This window comes from Aquarana catesbeiana, linkage group LG02, assembly GCF_042186555.1.
Source record: "Aquarana catesbeiana isolate 2022-GZ linkage group LG02, ASM4218655v1, whole genome shotgun sequence".
Taxonomy (NCBI): Eukaryota; Metazoa; Chordata; class Amphibia; order Anura; family Ranidae; genus Aquarana; species Aquarana catesbeiana.
Window position 1 is genome coordinate 362,659,278 of NC_133325.1, and position 19,701 is coordinate 362,678,978.

The window sequence follows — 19,701 nt, forward strand, 5'->3', positions numbered from 1 at the left end:
CGTGCGATCGGGAGGCCCGGTGTCCGTTCGGGAATCTCCGGCGGCTGGGGGCGGGCTGGAACGAAGCTGTGAGCGGCTTCGTTCCAGCCTTCTAATTGTAAACGCGGAAGCGACGTCATGACGTCACTTCCCGTTTACTCGGCTGCCAATGGCGCCGAATTTGAAAAAGTACACAGTATTCAGAATCGCCGTTTTCGGCGATCTGAATACTTTGAAGTGTAAAGGAGGGATGGGGGGTCTTTTAGACCCCCCATCCCTCCATAAAGAGTACCTGTCACCACCTATTACTGTCACAAGGGATGTTTACATTGCTTGTGACAGCAATAAAAGTAAAAAAAAAAAAAAAAAAATTTTAAACACAATTTATAAAAGTACAAAAATAAATAAAAAAAAAAAAAAAAAAAAATTTTTAAAGCGCCCCCGTCCCCGCGAAGCGAAGAAAACGCATACGGAAGTCGCGCCCGCATATGTAAACGGTGTTCAAACCACACATGTGAGGTATCGCCGCGATCGTCAGAGTGAGAGCAATAATTCTAGCCCTAGACCTCCTCTGTAGCTCAAACCTGGTAACCGTAAAATTTTTTTAAAGCGTCACCTATGGAAATTCATAGGTACCGTAGTTCGTCGCCATTCCACGAGTGCGTGCAATTATAAAGGGTGACATGTTTGGTATCTATTTACTCGGCGTAACATCATCTTTCACATTATACAAAAAAATTGGGGTAACTTTACTGTTTGGATTTTTTAAAATTCATGAAAGTGTCACTTTTCCAAAAATTTGCGTTTAAAACACCGCTGCACAAATACCGTGTGATAAAAAATATTGCAACAATCGCCATTTTATTCTTTAGACTCTCTTCTAAAAAAATATATATAATGTTTGGGGGTTCTAAGTAATTTTCTAGCAAAAAATACGGATTTTAACTTGTAAACACCAAATTTCAAAAATAGGCTTAGTCATGAAAGGGTTAATAAACAGCCACTCACCTGTTCCAGTGCCATCCTCCCCCCAACCGGTTTCACCTCCAGTCTTCTGTCCCCGGCATCTTAACTGCGAGCACCTGCTTGCATATTCACAGCCGGGTGCCCACTGCGCATTGTAAGGCTGGGTTCACACTTAAGTGATGCCCGACATGACATGGGATTCGCACTGTGTTCATCACATGCAATGCAAATTCAGCCATACACTTTGTATGTCTGAAATCGCATTTGCACCAAAATGGTGCAGGACCCATTTTTTTGGTCCGCACTGGAATCAGATCGCATGGGGTTTCAGACCTTTGCGATCCGATTGCACAGTCTGCTCTGCAAACCGATTTGGGGGTGTCATTAAACTTTCTATCAGCACCCGCAGTGTGAACTGCCTGCGATTCAGATGCAATGTGGGTATCTGCACAGGAATCTCTGTGAACATGGCCCGAATAGTCCCACAGTCTCCTGGGAGGGGGAAAACATCAGCTTCAATTGCCTGAGCAGTTGGAGCAGAAGTGGGAGGGGTAACTGATAAAATTAGGTACCTGTTGCCCCAAAGTGCCATTTCATAGGGGGGAGGCCTTAATGCAGAACTTCCCTTATGAGTGAAGCTCCACTATAGATCAGTGAATGCTATTGGAAATCATGAGAATTAAATCCTACTTATGACACACACGCCCAGATCAGAGGTAATCGCTTCATCACACCTAATAAGTTGTTCAAACACTAGACATAGGAAGAAACAAGGAATCCCCTATTCAGCACCACGTGGGCTCACACACCATGCCCATATATAGCAGCGCCTCTATCCCGCCACCATTCCCCCCACACCAGTGGGCGCTGTCCGGCTATAGAGTGAATGAAGATCACTAAGGCTGCGTGCGCACACACATAGACAGCCGAGTCGGGTCCCCTATATACACACACAGCGCTCTTACATCTTCATGGTCCCCTTAGGCCCGAGGTTGGTCCTCAGCACGTCCTGGAGGCCGCGGGCCGCACTGATGTTCACCGCGAGAGCCGCCTGGGCTCGGGCCACTTCGGCTTTCGGGTTCAGGGCTTTGACGGCGGACATGATTCAGACTCGTGTGGAACACAATGCGCAGAACCCCTCCGTCACTCCACGCTGCGTCTGACCCTTCCAGAAGAATCTAGCGTGCCTAGCCGGCACACACCGCCCTGCGCCAAACCTCATTGGCTCAGCAGCCGCCTGTGCTTTGTCATTGGCCGCGATGTTCTCGTACGTCGGATCACCTCGCGAGATCTCCGGGTAGTTCGTTATCCGTGTGGGGGAAGTAACAAGTGAGCGTGGTTACTGAGGGAACAGGCAGGAGCGGCCGACTACAGCAAGTCATGGTGGAGATACAGGCCCAAGTTATTGTATAAATGGGGGGCTCCAGGTGTCATCTCTACTCAACTGGGGTCTCCAAACTTCCTAAACCAAGGGCCTGTTCCCTGTCCTTCTGACTCTAGGCCTGGTTCACACCAGATGCAGGCTGAGGCCAGTGCATTTTTATTCTGCATCCAAAACGCATAGGCAGTGTTTAATCTGGATTCCAATGGCCTCAGTTCACACCAGTGCAGTCAATAAAAGGAGACCATGTTGCATTTTTCCTGTATAAAAAAAAAAAGATCAGGGAGAAAGAAAGGCACCTGAACACATCAAAAGATTCAATGCAGAAATTGGGATGTCAACTGGCTGTTCAGGGTGCCAGACTGTGGTCAGCGCAGGGAGAAAATACCCTGCTGTCACTAGGAATAAACAATGCAACATCACTGGTTTTAGTGAGAGGAATAGTGCCTCCTTGTTGGTGTCATTGGTATCAGTGGCTGGCATGATGCCCTGGCATTGGTATCAGTGCATGGCATGGTATCCCATCCCTGGCATCAGCAGGAGGATTAGTGCCCCATCGTTAGCATCAGCGGGAGGAATAGTTCCCCATCTCTGGCATCAGTGGGAGGAATAGTGCCCCATCTCTGGCATCAGTGGGAGGAATAGTTCCCCATCTCTGGCATCAGTGGGAGGAATAGTGCCCCATCGCTGGCCTCAGTGGGAAAAATAGTGCCCTAGCATTGGTATCAGTGGGACAAATAGTGCCCCATCCCTGGCATCAGTGGGAGGAATAGTGCCCCATCGCTGGCATCAGTGGGTGGAATAGTGTCCAATCGGTGGGAGGAATAGTGTCCCATCATTGGCATCAGTGGGAGGAATAGTGTCCCATCATTGGCATCAGTGGGAGGAATAGTGTCCCATCATTGGCATCAGTGGGAGGAATAGTGTCCCATCATTGGTATCACTGGGAGGAATAGTGCCCTAAAGGCATAGTTGCCAACATTGTAAAAAAAAAATGTGGGACACTTTTGTGGCTGTAGGCGGAGCCGTCAAATAATTAGGGGCGGGGCATTCATTTGTAGGCGTGGCTTACGGAAACGTACAAATGGCGAAAAATGGGCGTGGTTTACACGACATAATGAGACTATGTCTCCGCCGGCCGCGGACCTCTAGCGGCGGCGGAGGATGCAAATTCGTGAAGAACCGGATTTCTCGGGACATTTACTGGGACGCCACAAATTCGGGAATGGCGTCTAAGTCCCGGGAATGTCCAGGGAAATCCGGGACAGTTGGCAAGTATGTAAAGGCAAGCAAAGAGCCACAGTTTGGAGACCACTGTTCTAGAAGATATTCAGGCATTGTAGAATGCTATAGGAGATTATTACTGTAGGGATGCACTAGTAGAGTGTCAGAGACTGCAGAAACAACAATTGACCACTAGAGATTGCAGACACAATACAGGTGTTGGTAAGGGACTGCAGAAACGACAGTAGACTGTTAGAGACTGCATGAACATTACAGGAGATAGTAGGGGACTGCAGAAACATTATAGTAGATCAGCTTTTCTTAACCCTTTTACCCCAGAGGAACCCCTCAAATAATTTTCAGGTCTCTGGGAACCTCTGCTAAAGGAGAAGTCCAGCCAAAGCTCGTCCAACCAAAGACCTGTTTTCAGCAGAGAGCAGTCTGAAGTCCACTCTCTGCTGACATCACAGAAATCAGTCAAGGCACCGCGTCATCCCAACCACAGTCTGGATCCGCCAGGTGCCTGGACTGACACCTGTCTCAGGCTCTCAGCGAGCCGCTGAGAGCCTGAGACGGCCTCTCTGCCCCCTCCACAGCCCAGCGCTCCAGTGAGCAAGGAGGGAGAAGAGCAGAGAGCTGTGAGCTCTCTGCTCATGGAGCTCTGAAAAACGAGTGATCAGTGGTGTTAGATCACTCGGTTCTCAGTGTAGAGGCACCAGGGGACCGACGCAGCATCGGACTGATGCTGAATCCACCTAGGTAAGTATGAGTCTAAAAAAAAAATATTCCTTTACTTTTCTTTTAATTCATCAGGGATTATTGGAAAAATGAAATGTAATTGGACTGGGAACTATGCAAACACAATCAGATGGGATATCAATCAGCCACAGCTGGAGGAACCCTAGTTGAGAATGGCTGCAGACAAACTAGAGGAAGTGGTTAGAGACTGCCATAACTACAAACTACAAACTCCATCATGCCTCTGCCTCTAGGAGTCATGCCTGTGATTGTCAGGGTCTTGCAATGTCTCATGGGACTTGTAGTTTCACCACAGATGGAGGGCCGAGGTTGTCTACCCCCGCTCTAAGAGGAAGTCAGATCACAGCAGGAAAACATAGGCATTTAGAGAAGGCTGAGGGCAATACAAGGGACTTTGTATTAATTCAACATACTTGAATAGAATTTTATTTTGCTTGGTTTTGTGTCATTTTAAGTATGAGTGGGGGCTGCACTGTAAGCCAATCAGGCTCTAATGCATTGCAGATTGCTGTCAACCTAACACAGAATTTTCTGAGAAGGGAGCAAAGCACAGGCATCATCTGATTTATAAGTTTGTTGTTGCTCCCTCATAGTCAAATCATAGACAGATCCTAGACTAGATTTTTTGCATACCTACTGTCCAGTCTGCAAAGGAGTCTGAGGGATTCAAGACTGCAGGACTGTTATTTTATTAAATTTATAGGTTTGATAGAATTTTTAAAGTGGTTGTAAACCCTTCCATATACCCAGTGTAGTGACTGGCCTCAAGTGATACCCAGAGATGATACAAATCCTCCTACATAAGTTGTACCTGTTTATGGGCAGTCTTCTCTTCTCTATAGCCATTCAAAGTCCAGAATTTTTAAGGCTTGTCAGAGTTCAGACAAAAAGGGGGTGGAGAGCTGGTTACACTGAGAGGTAATAGGAGGGAAGGAACACACCCCCTTCACACAGCACACAGGAACAGAGCTGGAGCTCCCACCCCTGTCACCTTTTTTTTTCTTGGTGTCAGGAAAACTTGTCAGAAGTGATGCATGCTGATAGCAGAGGAAGGAAGCAGCACACAGTAATGATACTTCATGATCTAGACGGAGACAAATATACATTATAGAGGGATATACTTTGATCATATTTCATGTCTGAGGTTTACAATTACTTCAAGTATGATACAAATTAACTCCATCCTACCTATCAAAGATGACATTTTAAATCCATTAACATTTGTCCCTGTATAAAAAAAAATACATTCTTACTTGTCCACGGAGTCTGCATTGTTGGAGTCTGAATTGTTTTGCTTTCAGGCAAAGTTATCGCTACACTGCTTTTCTCCAGTGCCATCTTGAATTAGGATTCAGGACAGGCACACATCACCGTTCCCATAGACCTGGCAAAGAGCCCTGTGGGGTGTCAGCGAATGTGTCAAATACACCACACATGCTCAGAAATGGCTTAGGTATCTGTCAGTAATATGCAGTGTGTCTGCAAAAGTGCAACATCTCACAACCTGCCTCCTGGGATGTGTGATGTAGAAATCCTAAAGGCCCATACACACGATACGAAAATCGGACGAACGATATGCTGATTTTCGGATCGTTAGGATGGTGCTTTGGACAGTCAATTTCGCTTTTTCGTCAGACAAAAGCTGAAAGTACAGACTATGACATTTTTGTCATATGTGAACTCAACGTCCGATTTTCGTTTAACCACTTCAGCCCCAGAAGATTTTACCACCCTAATGACCAGATCATGTTTTGTGATACCGCACTGTGTCGCTTCAACTGACAATTGCGCGGTCGTGCAACATTGTACCCAAACAAAATTGACGTCCTTTTTTTCCCACAAATAGAGCTTTCTTCTGGTGGTATTTGATTGCCTCTGCGTTTTTTATTTTCTGCGCTATAAACAAAAAAAGATATGTGTGAGTGTATAAAGTATAGCGCTAAAAAAACCTTGTGAATAATTTGTTACATATAACCATTAAAGTGTTAGTAACATCAAGTGCAAAAAAATCTCAAAAATCTAGAAATACAAATATATACTATATCTAAGATCTGTGTATAAATATTGTATTTGTACATCAAATATCAATAGTGCAAAAGTTATCTTAATAACCCAAAATGCAAATATATACTATATCTGAGATATGTACACAAAAAAAAGTGTTGTATATACCACAATATTACGTTTTTAAAAAATAATGTGAAAAGAAGATCACAGTGAAAAAAGTAAGTGTAAATATAGTGCCAAAAAAACAACAAATCCAGTGATCAAACACTAAACTTCTTAAAAAGTAGAGTGTAGCTAATAAATATAAGTAACAAAGTCCGTGGATGGAGGAATAATCAGAAATACACTGGAAGGGACATTCATCAAACGCCAATACTCCAGTATAGTGAAAGAGCCACCACCATTGAACAAAGGGAGGCTTACCAGATGTCGATGACTTGGAGAGGCTTATACCACCCAAGTCATAAAAGCTTTAGATCAACTAAAAATAGCCACTGATTACTGTTTAAATGTCACTGACGGGGAAGGGGTTAAACACTAGGGGGCGATCAAGGGGTTAAGTGTGTTCCCTCAGCATGTTCTAACTGTAGGGGGGGTGGGCTACCACTGACATGACAGAGATCACTATTCCCGATGACAGGGAACAGAAGATCCCTGTCATGTCACTAGGCAGAACAGGGAAATGCCTTGTTTACATAGGCATTTCCCCTTTATGCCTGTCCTCGCCGTGATCGCAGGCCGCCAGCGGACATCGAGTCTGCGGGACCCACGTGCATGATCCCGCTATACTGCTTTTGCGGACTGACGTACAGGTACATCAGTTTGCGCAGGAGTGGCATTCTGCCGACATATCAACTCGAGTCGCTCGGCAAGTGGTTAATTAGTACGGTTTTCGTACGAAAAAAATTGTAAGCGGAAGACTACGCATGCTCAGAAACGAAAGAATACATACAAAACTAGTCAACACGTGACATCACTTCTAAAGTTGTATTCTGTTGTACGAAAATTTTCAGATGGTGAGTAACCACTTCACTTTCGACATGAGACCAGCATGCAACAAAAAATGGACATTTGGTCGTCTGAAAATCTGATCGTGTGTACGAGGCTTAAGAGGTAGTTCATCAGATCACATGCATGGGCAGACAAGCTACTGGGTCTCTCCCACATCACTGGCAGAGACCTGAGCCATTTCTGCCAATGCATGGGGTCCGAATTTGTCATTCTTGCTTAGGTGAGGACTAAGGATACAAATTAAGAAAATAAAACATGGTATTCCATTTAAAAAAAAGTGCACTTGTGTGTTGGGGGAAGCAGAAGAGAGGAAAAAAAAATTGTTAGGCCCAATTCACTCCAGGTCATTGTTGCACCACTCTGCAGTACCATGCATTTGTAATTACAATTTCAACACACTTGCACTGCAATGCATATCAAGAGACATTTATCAATCCTGTTGCAAGGCAAAACAATGCTAAACCGGAGCTGAACTGTTCTAAAGTCTGCACTTGTGACTGGACCAAACCTGACCACTTCTTAATTCTGTGTCTTTATAGTGGAGTTCCATCTTATCTTTAGCACTTGGCTGTCCAAGAATACAGAGGCAGCCTGATTTGTGACTAATTGTGTCACTAATTGTCTTGATAAATGTCCCCCAATGTGTCCTACACTGCGCAGCAAAAAAAATACGCCGTGAGTTAACACTTTTTTTGCAGTTACAGGAAGAGCCTTTAGACTACAACAGCCCTGCGCTGAAAGAATTGGATTTCTGTGCATTGTGGCATGCTACATTGGGCAGCATATTAAAAGGAATGGGCTTCAAACTGTAAATAATTAGGTCTTGCTGCATTTTTTTTGCTGCGCAGTGCAAGACACATTGGGGGACATTTATCAAGCCAATTAGTCACAAATCAGGCTGCCTCTGTATTCTTGGACAGCCAAGTGCTAAAGATAAGATGGAACTCCACTTTAAACAGACACAGAATTAAGAAGTGGTCAGGTTTGGTCCAGTCACAAGTGTAGACTTTAGAACAGTTCGGCTCCGGTTTAGCATTGTTTTGCCTCGCAACAGGATTGATAAATGTCTCTCGATATGCATTGCAGTGCAAGTTTGTTGAAATTGCAATTACAAATTCATGGTACTGCAGAGTGATACAACAATGACCTGGAGTGAATGGGGCCTAACAATTTTTAGTTTGTTTTGAAAAAAAAACTGTTTTTAATCTGACAGTTGTATTCATTCCCAACAGTGTTCTATAGCTTTCCTAACTGTTAGTCCCATTTTTTCAGTACAGCTTGCCCTGTTAAAGAAAGGGGTAGAATAAAAGATCCACTGGCAGAATCAATAATTCAAGGGTATCTGACATCACAGCATACATTTCAATTTTATAACATCAGCATTGTAATTTCAATACAAACAATGGTTATATTTGACAATTCAATATAAACTTACTTAAAAAAATCTCCTTTTATGCTGTGAGTGCTGCCTGTCTGCTGGCTGTGTCTTTTGCACAGATTTCTGGAATTCCTGCCTGCTTTGCATCTTCTCCTCTGCTATTAATTTTCTATTTTTAACTATATATCCCATGGTACCTTGCTGCCTGCAAGTAGTGATTCTTGTACTGACTGCTTCCAGCACTGGTAGTAACATGATATTATTATTATTCAGGAAAGTCCAGCCTGAGCTTGTTTGGCTAGGCTTCTCCTATGTGTCACAGGAGTGCAGTTCGCTTTGCACTCCTGTGACCCGTTTTCAGCAGAGAGCGGGCTGAAGTCCGCTCTCTGCTGACATCATAGAAATCAGTCCACCGCGTCATTGTGACAGTATAGTCTGGATCCCGGTGCCTGGACTGATGCCTGTCCCAGCCTCTCAGTGAACCGCTGGAGGGCCTGAGACGGCCGCTCCCCGCCCCTCCACAGCTCAGCGCTCCAGTGAGCAAGGACAAGCAGAGCAGGAGAGCTGCTGATTGACAGTCTATAGCTCTCTGCTTGGGGATCTGAGAGGACCGAGCCATCGGTGATGTTCGATCTCTCGGGTTCAAGAGATCAGGCGCCGGGGAACCGATGCTGCATCCACCTAGATAAGTATGAAACTGGCAAAAAAAAAAAAAAAACATACTTCTTTTAGGCTGCATTCACATCTGAGAGTTTCAAAGTCGCGTGTTTTTACCACGATTTTGTTCAGGTCACCAATGAAAAAAGCAGAAAAACGCCTGTAATCTGCCTCAAAGAAGCTCATGTTCTTTTTTGAGGTGTTTTTCAGGTGTTTTGCTTCAGGCGACAAAACGCTCAGATGTGAACAGGTGCCACTGAAATGAATGGGATTTTGCTTGTTGGGCATTTTTCAGGTGTTTTTTTGGGGCATTTTACGAGCGTTTTATGAGCTGAAAACGCTCAGGTGTGAATGCAGCCTCAAATGTAGAAGAGACTCATCAGACTCTCCTTCATTCATAGATTGCGTTACAGGCAGTGAAAGCAATGAAAGAATGATTCTCAGTGGAGGGGTGAGGTGAACAGGTCCTCATTGGCAACTCTTTCACAGAGGACCCAAAACTATTACCCTGCAGAGCTGGAAGCTTAGAGACATGAAGAGGATGAGTTATCCCTGCAGTGAAAATTTCTCCAGGATCCAGCTACCTGCACAATATGGGATATGCTCAATTACAGGCAAGTTAGTCCACTACAGCTATAAAGATTTTTTTTTTTTTTTAGCTAAACGTCAGTTTTAAAAGTAGGCTTGTTAATCTACACTTACTTATTGCAGTTTTCTTGCCTCCCACATAACGCATATATGCATCGGCAAATAGGATGCGCTTTAATTCGCCAGACATATGTCCACGGGTGGCAGAGTTTTCTGTGCTGACAGCATTCTCACTATGTGGTCCCAGCACAGTGACCAAGCTAAAAAAAGACAGTACCTGATCACTAAGTAATAATGAGGGGCCATCAAGACTGACTCTCAAAAATGGGACCACTAACAGCAGTCACAATAGACAGATCTTTCTACGCTCTGGGCATAATAGTTCAGTTAAAAGGATGCCAAGGCTGGGAAGGAAGAGGTTAATCATTATGCCATTTCCACTACTGGTACGCTTATAGATTAGAGCAGTGGTGGTCAGCTTTCTTGATATAGGGGGCCTACTCAAGTGTGGCCCCAGAAATCACCAAAGCAACACAAATATTTAGCAAATGTAATACTACAGAAATCTGACAAACTGTATTCATGCAGCAGGTCTGAATTGCGGATTGTTGGAGGCAGAGGGCAGAAATAAAGAATATGTTGCATGAGACTGATAGAGATCACTGCTATTACAGCTACTTTACAAAACTATGCCTCCACAGTTGTGCATCCTAAAGCCCCACTTAAAAAGCACTTGTGCCACTGCAGGATCCATTACAGTGGGGCAAAAAAGTATTTAGTCAGCCACTAATTGTGCAAGTTCTCCCACTTAAAAAGATGAGAGAGGCCTGTAATTGTCATCATAGGTATACCTCAACTATGAGAGACAAAATGTGGAAACAAATCCAGACATTCACATTGTCTGATTTTTGAAAGAATTTATTTGCAAATTATGGTGGAAAATAAGTATTTGGTCACCTACAAACAAGCATGATTTCTGGCTCTCACAGACCTGTATCTTCTGGCTCTCACAGACCCGTATCTTCTTCCTTAAGAGGCTCCTCTGTCCTCCACTCATTACCTGTATTAATGGCACCTGTTTGAACTTGTTATCAGTATAAAAGACACCTGTCCACAACCTCAAACAGTCACACTCCAAACTCCACTATGATGAAGATCAAAGAGCTGTTGAAGGACACCAGAAACAAAATTGTAGACCTGCACCAGTCTGGGAAGACTGAATCTGCAATAGGCAAGCAGCTTAGTGTGAAGAAATCAACTGTGAGAGCAATAATTTAGAAAATGGAAGACATACAAGACCACTGATAATCTCCCTCGATCTGGGGCTCCACGCAAGATCTCACCCCGTGGGGTCAAAATGATCACTAGGACAATGGGCAAAAATCCCAGAACCGCACGGGGGACCTAGTGAATGACCTGCAGAGAGTTGGGATCAACGTAACAAAGGCTACCATCAGTAATACACTACGCCGCCAGGGACTCTGATACTGCAGTGCCAGACGTGTCCCCCTGCTTAAGCCAGTACATGTCCGGGCCCATCTGAGGTTTGCTAGAGAGCATTTGGATGATCCAGAAGAGGATTGGGAGAATGTCATATGGTCAGATGAAACCAAAGTAGAACTGTTTGGTAGAAACACAACTCGTCATGTTTGGAGGAGAGAGAATGCTGAGTTGCAACCAAAGAACATCATAACTACTGTGAAGCATGGGGGTGGCAACATTATGCTTTGGGGCTGTTTCTCTGCAAAGGGAACAGGACGACTGATCCGTGTACATGAAAGAATGAATGGGGCCATGTATCATGAGATTTTGAGTGCAAACCTCCTCTCATCAGCAAGGGCATTGAAGATGAAACGTGGCTGGGTCTTTCAGCATGATAATGATCCCAAACACACCGCCCGGGTAACGAAGGAGTGGCTGCGTAAGAAGCATTTCCAGGTCCTGGAGTGGCCTAGCCAGTCTCCAGATCTCAACCCCATAGAAAACCTTTGGAGGGAGTTGAAAGTCCGTGTTGCCCAGCGTTAGCCCTAACACATCACTGCTCTAAAGATCTGCATGGAGGAATGGGCCAACATACCAGCAACAGTGTGTGACAACCTTGTGAAGACTTACATAAAACGTTTGACTTCTGTCATTGCTAACAAAGGATATAAAACAAAGTATTGAGATGAACTTTTGATATTGACAAAATACTTATTTTCCACCATAATTTGCAAATAAATTCTTTCAAAAATCAGACAATGTGATAGTCTGGATTTGTTTCCACATTTTGTCTCTCATAGTTGAGGTATACCTATGATGACAATTACAGGCCTCTCTCATCTTTTTAAGTGGGAGAACTTGCACAATTGGTGGCTGACTAAAAACTTTTTTGCCCCACTGTATAAATGCTCAGGAGGAAAAAAAACAAACACAACATGAACACAAAAAAGGATGGACAGCATAGAAAAATTAGTGTAAAAGAAATACACCAATCCATTTACCTAGAAATCAGTTTAAAGAATATTTCCTGGTGTCTATCCATGGCAGCTTACCTGTGAGAAGCTTTGCCTTGGCTCCTCCCTCAGAATCAGTGAATATTTTGAAAGGCGAGGGTCAGAGACCCCCCCAGCATTCTCCTTTTTTTCCTCATACTGTATGGACAGTGATTGTTGGTCAAATGTCCTTACCTCTGCATTCAGCAGTTTCCATCTGGTTTCAGCCTCTTCCAGATGCAGTCCCTGGTCTTGGGCTGCTAAATGCGCAAATACAGTCAGGGAGTCCCTTCTGTTGGTCTTTTGGGACATGCAGTGCTTCTTAAATAAGAACTTTTATTTCTGCACCCATTATCAGGTGTCTGCTCCAGGCCTGCAGCGGAGCAAACAGCTACAGTCAAGGCCTTTAGCTTGCACATTTTGTTTCCTTTCATTCCCCTTGTTTCTTTAAGAGTAAAGTTTTCCCTGTGGCCATTTCCCCATCATTTCTGTTTTCCCCTCTCCTCTTCACCTTCTTTTTAAAGGACTTGTTTTTTTCTTTCCCTTACCTGCCAGTGTTTCTTAACCCTCTTAGCTTTAGCCTCTGAGGTCCTTAAGGATCGGCACGTGACTCGCAACGACCTTTTTAAAGTCTTTGGAGGCTCTCTGCCCCTACTGCGAAGGTGAGGGCGTCTGTCACATTCGGCGGAGCAGGCGGGTCAGAGCGCTGTTGGCCATGCATGCACGGTACGGTGGGAAGCTTTGGCGGCCATCTTTATTAAGGGAAAGAAGTAAATTCTTTTACCTCACTTAAAACGTTAAAGCTTGGGGAGAAGTTGCCTTTGGCAAAATACTTTTGTCCATTTAGGCAAGGAAAATTCAGTATGGCTCTCTGCTGTGCTTCCAGTGGGTTGCCAGTATTGGAGCTCCTGGTAGTCTGCCAGTCTGTGGTGCACAGTACCTTTTTTTCCTTGGATCTTGGAGCCCAATTATTAAAATCACTTCTCGTGTCTAACTTTTTGTGCTGCCTGCTGCCTACAATGAGCTGTTTCTTCTTTGCTACTTTTTTATTGTTTTCATTAATAACAAACAATCAAGCTCATTCACATGTACAGTTAAAAACAAATATCTAACAACCTTTAACCTTTGTCATTTGTATGTACATTACCAATATTTTTTCTTTTTCTTTTTTTATCCCCCCCTTCCCTCCCACCTCCTTTCCCGTTGTAGTGTTTATGGAGTGTACTTTATATGTATTAGACCTTAAATACGGCAGTTGTTAGAGAGACTTTTTTTTTTTCCTTTCTTTCCTTTCTTCCTCCCCCTTATAATTCTATCATTTAACTAAACCTTCCTCTAACTCTTATACAATATTCATAAATGACTTGCCATCCTTTGAAGCCAGGGTTTCCATATCTTAACAAACTTACTATAATTACCCTTTCTAATAAAAGTTGTTTTTTCCTTCTATACTAATGCATTTATAGTCCTAACCCATTCTTCCGGAGTTGGGGGTGCAGTTGACTGCCAGGACTGTGCTATTAATTTCCTCGCTTGATACAAGCACCTCGCCGTCACAATAATTATATTATCATTCCCTAGATTTTCTTTGATGTGGCCCCAAACGCATACTTTTGCCTCCAGCTCTAGTTTAATCTTACACCTAGTTTCAATAATTTCTAGACCAATATCTGACCAATTTTGTACATCTCCACATCAGATGTATAAGGTCCCCCGTCATCTAGGACACTTGTCATCCAATCTACGGCCAAACATGAACAGTTTCTTAGGAGTATAATAAGCTCTATGTAACAGTAAAAGTTGTGAAGCTTGCTGCGAAGGAGAAACCGACACCAGTGGGCCAAATTCCAAGATCCTCTTCCACTGATCCTCAGCTATCTCCCCCACATCAGCCTCCCATCTTTCCTCCCTGGTCCCAGAGGGCGTTTCCAGCATGTTAATTCTATGTTATTTGCCCATATGTCGCCGATATTAGACCTTTAGTGATATCTGCCCTAGCTATTTTATTGAGAAGCGGTGTCTTACTCCATTCCAATGGGCAGTCCCTGAACTGACTGTCCAAGGCGTGCCTAATCTGTAAATAACTATAAAATGTTTTATTTGGGATCCCATACTCTTGTCTCAACTCACCAAAAGATTTTAAAATGTTAACGTCGTACAATTGAATCAACTGATGTATTCAATGGCTTTCCCATATCTTATTTTTTTCGATAGTTAATAGTTCCTGCAAATGCTTGTTATGCCAGATGGGTGAAAATTCGGTAACTCCCCTGTACCCCATAGTTCTCTTGACTGTCTGCAAAACTTTAGTAACCATTTTAAGTGTTGGCAGCTCACCTTGTAGCGAGCCAGCCTCTAATGCTTCCACCAGTGATTTATGAGGGTTGCCTTGTAACATAATTTTACCACTGGCGTTAGCCCCTCCCGGGGCACCACAACCCCCTATTTGCTGCAGTTGAGCTGCCAGATAGTAACTATGTGGATGAGGGACTGCCATTCCCCCTTCTCTAGTGGGTCACTGCAACGTTTGTAAACTAATCCTGACCTGCCCTTTCTTCCATATTAGCTCCCTAAAAAGGGTATGTACTCTTAGAAACCATTTCCTCCCAATCCAGACTGGGGAATTATGAAGTATGTACATTAACTGTGGCATCCATATCATTTTGACCAAGTTAACTCGTCCCACCACGGACAGAGGGAGTTGACACCAGATATCGCTTTTCCTTTTAAATTTTGTTAGTAGTGGGACTAAAATTGTCCCTGATGTATTGGTTAAGATCATTTGATAAGACTATACTGAGATATTTCATCTTCTCTGTTACTTTTAACCGGGATATTCCCCTTGGGATGGTATTAGTGAGTGGGTCAATCGGTAAGAACATTGACTTCTCCCAATTAATTGCCAGGCCTGAAAACCTCCAGAACCCCTCCACCATTTGCATCACTTTTTCCAATGAGGGCCCCGTGTCTCTCAGAAAAAATAAAACATCATCTGCGTATAATGCTATCTTTTCTTCGCCACACTTTCTCTTAAATCCCTGCATTCCAGTTGATGATCTCACCGCTTCTGCAAATGGCTCAATCGCCAGGGCGAACAACAGGGGTGACAACAGACATCTCTGTCTCGTCCTTCTCTCGAGAGGAAACCTTTCTGAGTTTTCATTATTGATTTTTAATCTGGCACTTGGGTGATTATATAATGTTTTCAGCCATCCAATAAATGAAGGGCCGAATCCAAACCTCTCCAGTACCCACCAAAGGTACCCCCATTCTAGGCTGTCAAACGCCTTGGCCCTAGATCCTGTATTTTCTATTGGGGCCTGGATGTTCATGTATACCCTTCTGAGGTTTACACTAGTGGACCTGTTGGGGATAAACCCCGACTGGTCCGGGTGTACAAGTTTTGAGATACATTTATTCAACCTGGCTGCCAATACTCTTGCCAAAATTTTAATGTCAGAGCATAATAATGATATCGGTCTGTAGGAGGATGCGTCAAGTTGGTCTTTTCCTTCTTTCTGTATTAGTACTATGTTGGTTTCTAACATTGAAGAGGGCAGTCTACCCCTTATAGCTGCCCAATTCAGTGTTTTTAAAAGCTCTGGAATTAACACCTCCCCATAATATCTATAGGTCTTTAAGGGCAACCCATCTGGGCCAGGGGATTTCTGATTGGACATATCCGCCACTGCTTGCTTCAGTTCCTCCAGGGCTATAGGGGACTCCAACCCGTTCCTTTCATTTACCGAGAGAGTCAGCAATTCGACACCCTCTAGGAACCTATCCATTTCTCCCCATTCTGACTTATATAACTCTCTGTAAAATTCAAAAAAATGTCTCCTTAATCACTAGAGGATCAGACGAGATTTCACCACTTGGAGTCCTAATAATAGAAATTACTGAAGAAGGAGAATTAGTCTTAGCTAGAAGCGCCAGCATACGACCCACTTTTTCCCCTTCTCCAAAACACTTTTGCCTCTGAAAGAGTCTCTTATTTTCAGTTTTCCTAATGATTGCCATTTTATACTCCTGCTGTTTCTTAAACCATATCTCCTGGTTCTCTGGGCTTGGATCTATCACATATTGTCTCTCTGACTCAATCACCTCTTTTCTAATGTGCTCTTCCCATTCCCTTGATTTCTTCTTTGTTTTTATTACCTGTTGGATTAAGATCCCCCTAAGAAATGCTTTTAAGGAATCCCAAACCACCCCCTCCGACACTGAACCTGTATTATATTCTACAAACTCCTTTAATCTTGCAGTTATTTCTTTTGTGTTCCCTATTATCTCCATCCATATTGGATTTATTGTCCACATTCTCTGGGTATGTCCGTTGTGTATGTTTACCGTTAAGGTCAGGGCCGAGTGATCCGATATCCCTCTTGGCCGGTACTCTATTTTATTTATTAGGCATTGTGCTTCGCTATTACCAATTGCCATATCTATATGAGAGAGTGTACAGTGTGACTCCGAAAAGCAAGAATATTGCCGGTTGTTTGGATTTCGAGATCTCCAAAAGTCACACCATCCAATCTCCTCAAGAAACTGGACTAACCGTCTGAGCCCCTGTTGGAAACCTATCTAGGCTTAGGTTGAGCACCGCATTAAAGTCTCCCACCACTATAATCGGGGTGTCAACCTTGGCCTCCACAAACTCTAACAATCGGTACAAAATCTCCAACTTAAATGGGGGAGGAATATACAGGTTTGCTATCACAAATGGTTTACCCTCTATTAGACAATGCAAAAAGATGTAACAACCTAGTGTGTCTATTCTAACATCCCTGCAGGAAAATAGTATCCCTCTCTTTACCAATATACTCACTCCCCTAGAGTAGGAAGAGTGGACTGAGTGAAATTGTGCTTGAAATTTCTTATTCCGAATTATTAATTTAGAGTCATTGGTAAAATGTGTTTCCTGCAGACATATCAGTTCGACACCATATGCCTCCAGTTCCGAAAATGCAGTAGCTTTTTTGATGGGATCACCCATCCCCCTAATATTCCATGAGCCTATTCCTAAGGTTCTAGACGGCATCTAAAAAAAAAAACACAACAGCAAAAAAAAGAAAAAAATAGGCCCCCAAAAAAACAAAAACCAAATGAAAGAAAACCAAAGGGGGAAGTAACCTGGAGGCAGCAACAGTAAATAAAGCAAAAACAAACCCTTTTGCCAAACAAGCTACAATCAGTGATAATATTGTGAAAAAAAGGGAGAGCAAAAAAAGAAAACCCTCGTTTCCTATTCCCTGTCCTCCTACTCTTTTTAGAATTTCTTTTCTCTTTTTTAATGTGGGTAAATAACTTAAACATATTTGCAATGTAATGCTTTCCTGGCCTTCCCTTACAACTCGCTTTTACCACCCTACCACTCCATCCTACTATTCTTTTTACCTCAGTTACCCCCTGACCCTTAAATGACCCCCCCACCCTCCCCATTTGCCTAACTAGGCTAGCCCTAGGGGCATAAATTGTGACCATTTTTACCCTTTCAACCCATTCCAACCAATACTCCACCACCCGACATAAATGCGAGTAATCTTCCTTATCTTTTTTTACTTGCCCTACCCTCCCTCGTTACCCTTTACCCATTTATCAATGTTACGAGAAAAACATTAACACACAACCATGCCCCTTCTATCATTAGTGTCCTTCTTTGGATTTTTGCATCAATGTCACCTTATCCTTGTAGTTAAACAATTTCATAATCATTGGTCTAGGATGACCTCCTGAAGGAATAGCTCTAGTAGGTACTCTATGAGCCCTCTCAATGGCAAAATGTTGCGAGAAAGTCTCTGTCCCAAAAACTTCCTTGAGCCATTTCTCCATAAAACTCTACAGGATAGGAACCCTCACTTCTCTCCGGGAGGCCCATCACCCTCACATTATGCCTGCGCAGCCTGTTTTCCATTTCGTCCATTTTGTACAATAAGCTGTTTGACGCCCTCTCAAGACCTTCAACAAAGTTTAAGGTAAGGATCATCGTCTCAGGAAGTTTTTTAAAAAAGAGTGCACTTATGCTGGTACATATTATGTATTACATCCCTGTACGCCAGAAGAAGTCTAAGAAGACCTTAAGGCGTCATGACGAATCCCTTCAAAGCCCTAACCGGAGTGGATCTTCAAGATCGGCACATCATGCTCACACAGAGGGCTCAGCCGCAAAAAGGAGTCGCTCCTCGCATTCTTCAAGTGCCAGAAGTCCAAAGTGTAGCGCATGTGGAGCCACTCTGCTTCCGGATAAACTGATCTGCAGAAGCTGCTTTAGGGAGTATGCAGCGGACAGAAAGTCAGAAAGCCAACAAGTGGCTGACCTTCTTAAAAGAGTGGTCAGGGACTATATAGTGGAGCTAACAGCGGTAAATACCCTGAAATCTCGGGCTCAGCCTCCTGCAGAACCACCAGTCCCTGGAACCTCATCTGGGGAGCCTGCCATGCCCAATAGGAATGTCCCAGTCAGACAGGAGCAGTCTGATAATTCAGAGGATTCCTCAGGCTTCCGCTTTTCTTTATTTCAGCCGTATATACAGGCCGTAAAATCAGCTATAGGCTGGGAGAAAGCTGAAACTACCGCTAAAAAGAGCTATTTTCCTTTCCTGAAGAAGCAAATCTCCTTTTCTTCCTCTAATGGAGGAAATTAAAGATGTTATCGAAGACGAGTGGAAGAAAACAGAAAAGAGATTTCCCCTCAACCGTTTGGGTAAACTCTACCCAATGTCAGAACAGGACTCGACAGTATTAGATGGCCCGGCGGCGGTGGGACATGGCTGTAGTTCGTCTGGCAAAAAATATCACTCTCCCAATGGATGATTCAACTTCTTTTAAAGATCCTCTCGATAGGCGAATAGATCTGGGCTTGAAAAGAGCGTATCAAATGGCGGGCAATGCATGCAAACCAGCGATTGCCTTAACATCAGTAGCCAACGCCCTGCGGACATGGACAGAGAATATAGAGATGGCTATTCGTCAAGATATTCCCAAGGAAGATATGATAAAGGCCCTGGACAAACTTAAACTCACAGCAGATTTCATTGGCGAAGCGGCAATTTATACTATCAGGTGTTCTGCAAGGTCAATGCTACATGCCGTAATGGCTAAAAAAGGGTCCTATGGCTGAAACCTTGGGTGGCTGAATACTGCATCCAAACAAAATTGGTGCAAAATACCTTTCGATGGGAAAGCACTTTTTGGTGAAAAGTTTGAAAAGGCCATTTCCTGGGTCACGGGGGGGAGAAAAAAAAAAAAAATATCAGGTCTGCCTCCCCAGGTCAGAAGGA

General features: G+C 43.6%; 1 protein-coding gene across 1 annotated transcript in view; it reads right to left on the reverse strand.

The window, feature by feature from the left end:
• Positions 1-2,175, reverse strand: part of CCT6A (chaperonin containing TCP1 subunit 6A) — a 47,934-nt gene extending 45,759 nt beyond the window's left edge. Inside the window, exon 1 of the mRNA XM_073615072.1 lies at positions 1,911-2,175. Within this exon, the coding sequence (XP_073471173.1) occupies positions 1,911-2,047 (137 nt within the window). The 5' untranslated portion in view covers positions 2,048-2,175. The remainder of the gene's footprint in view (positions 1-1,910) is intronic.
• Between the last annotated feature and the right edge of the window lie 17,526 nt (positions 2,176-19,701).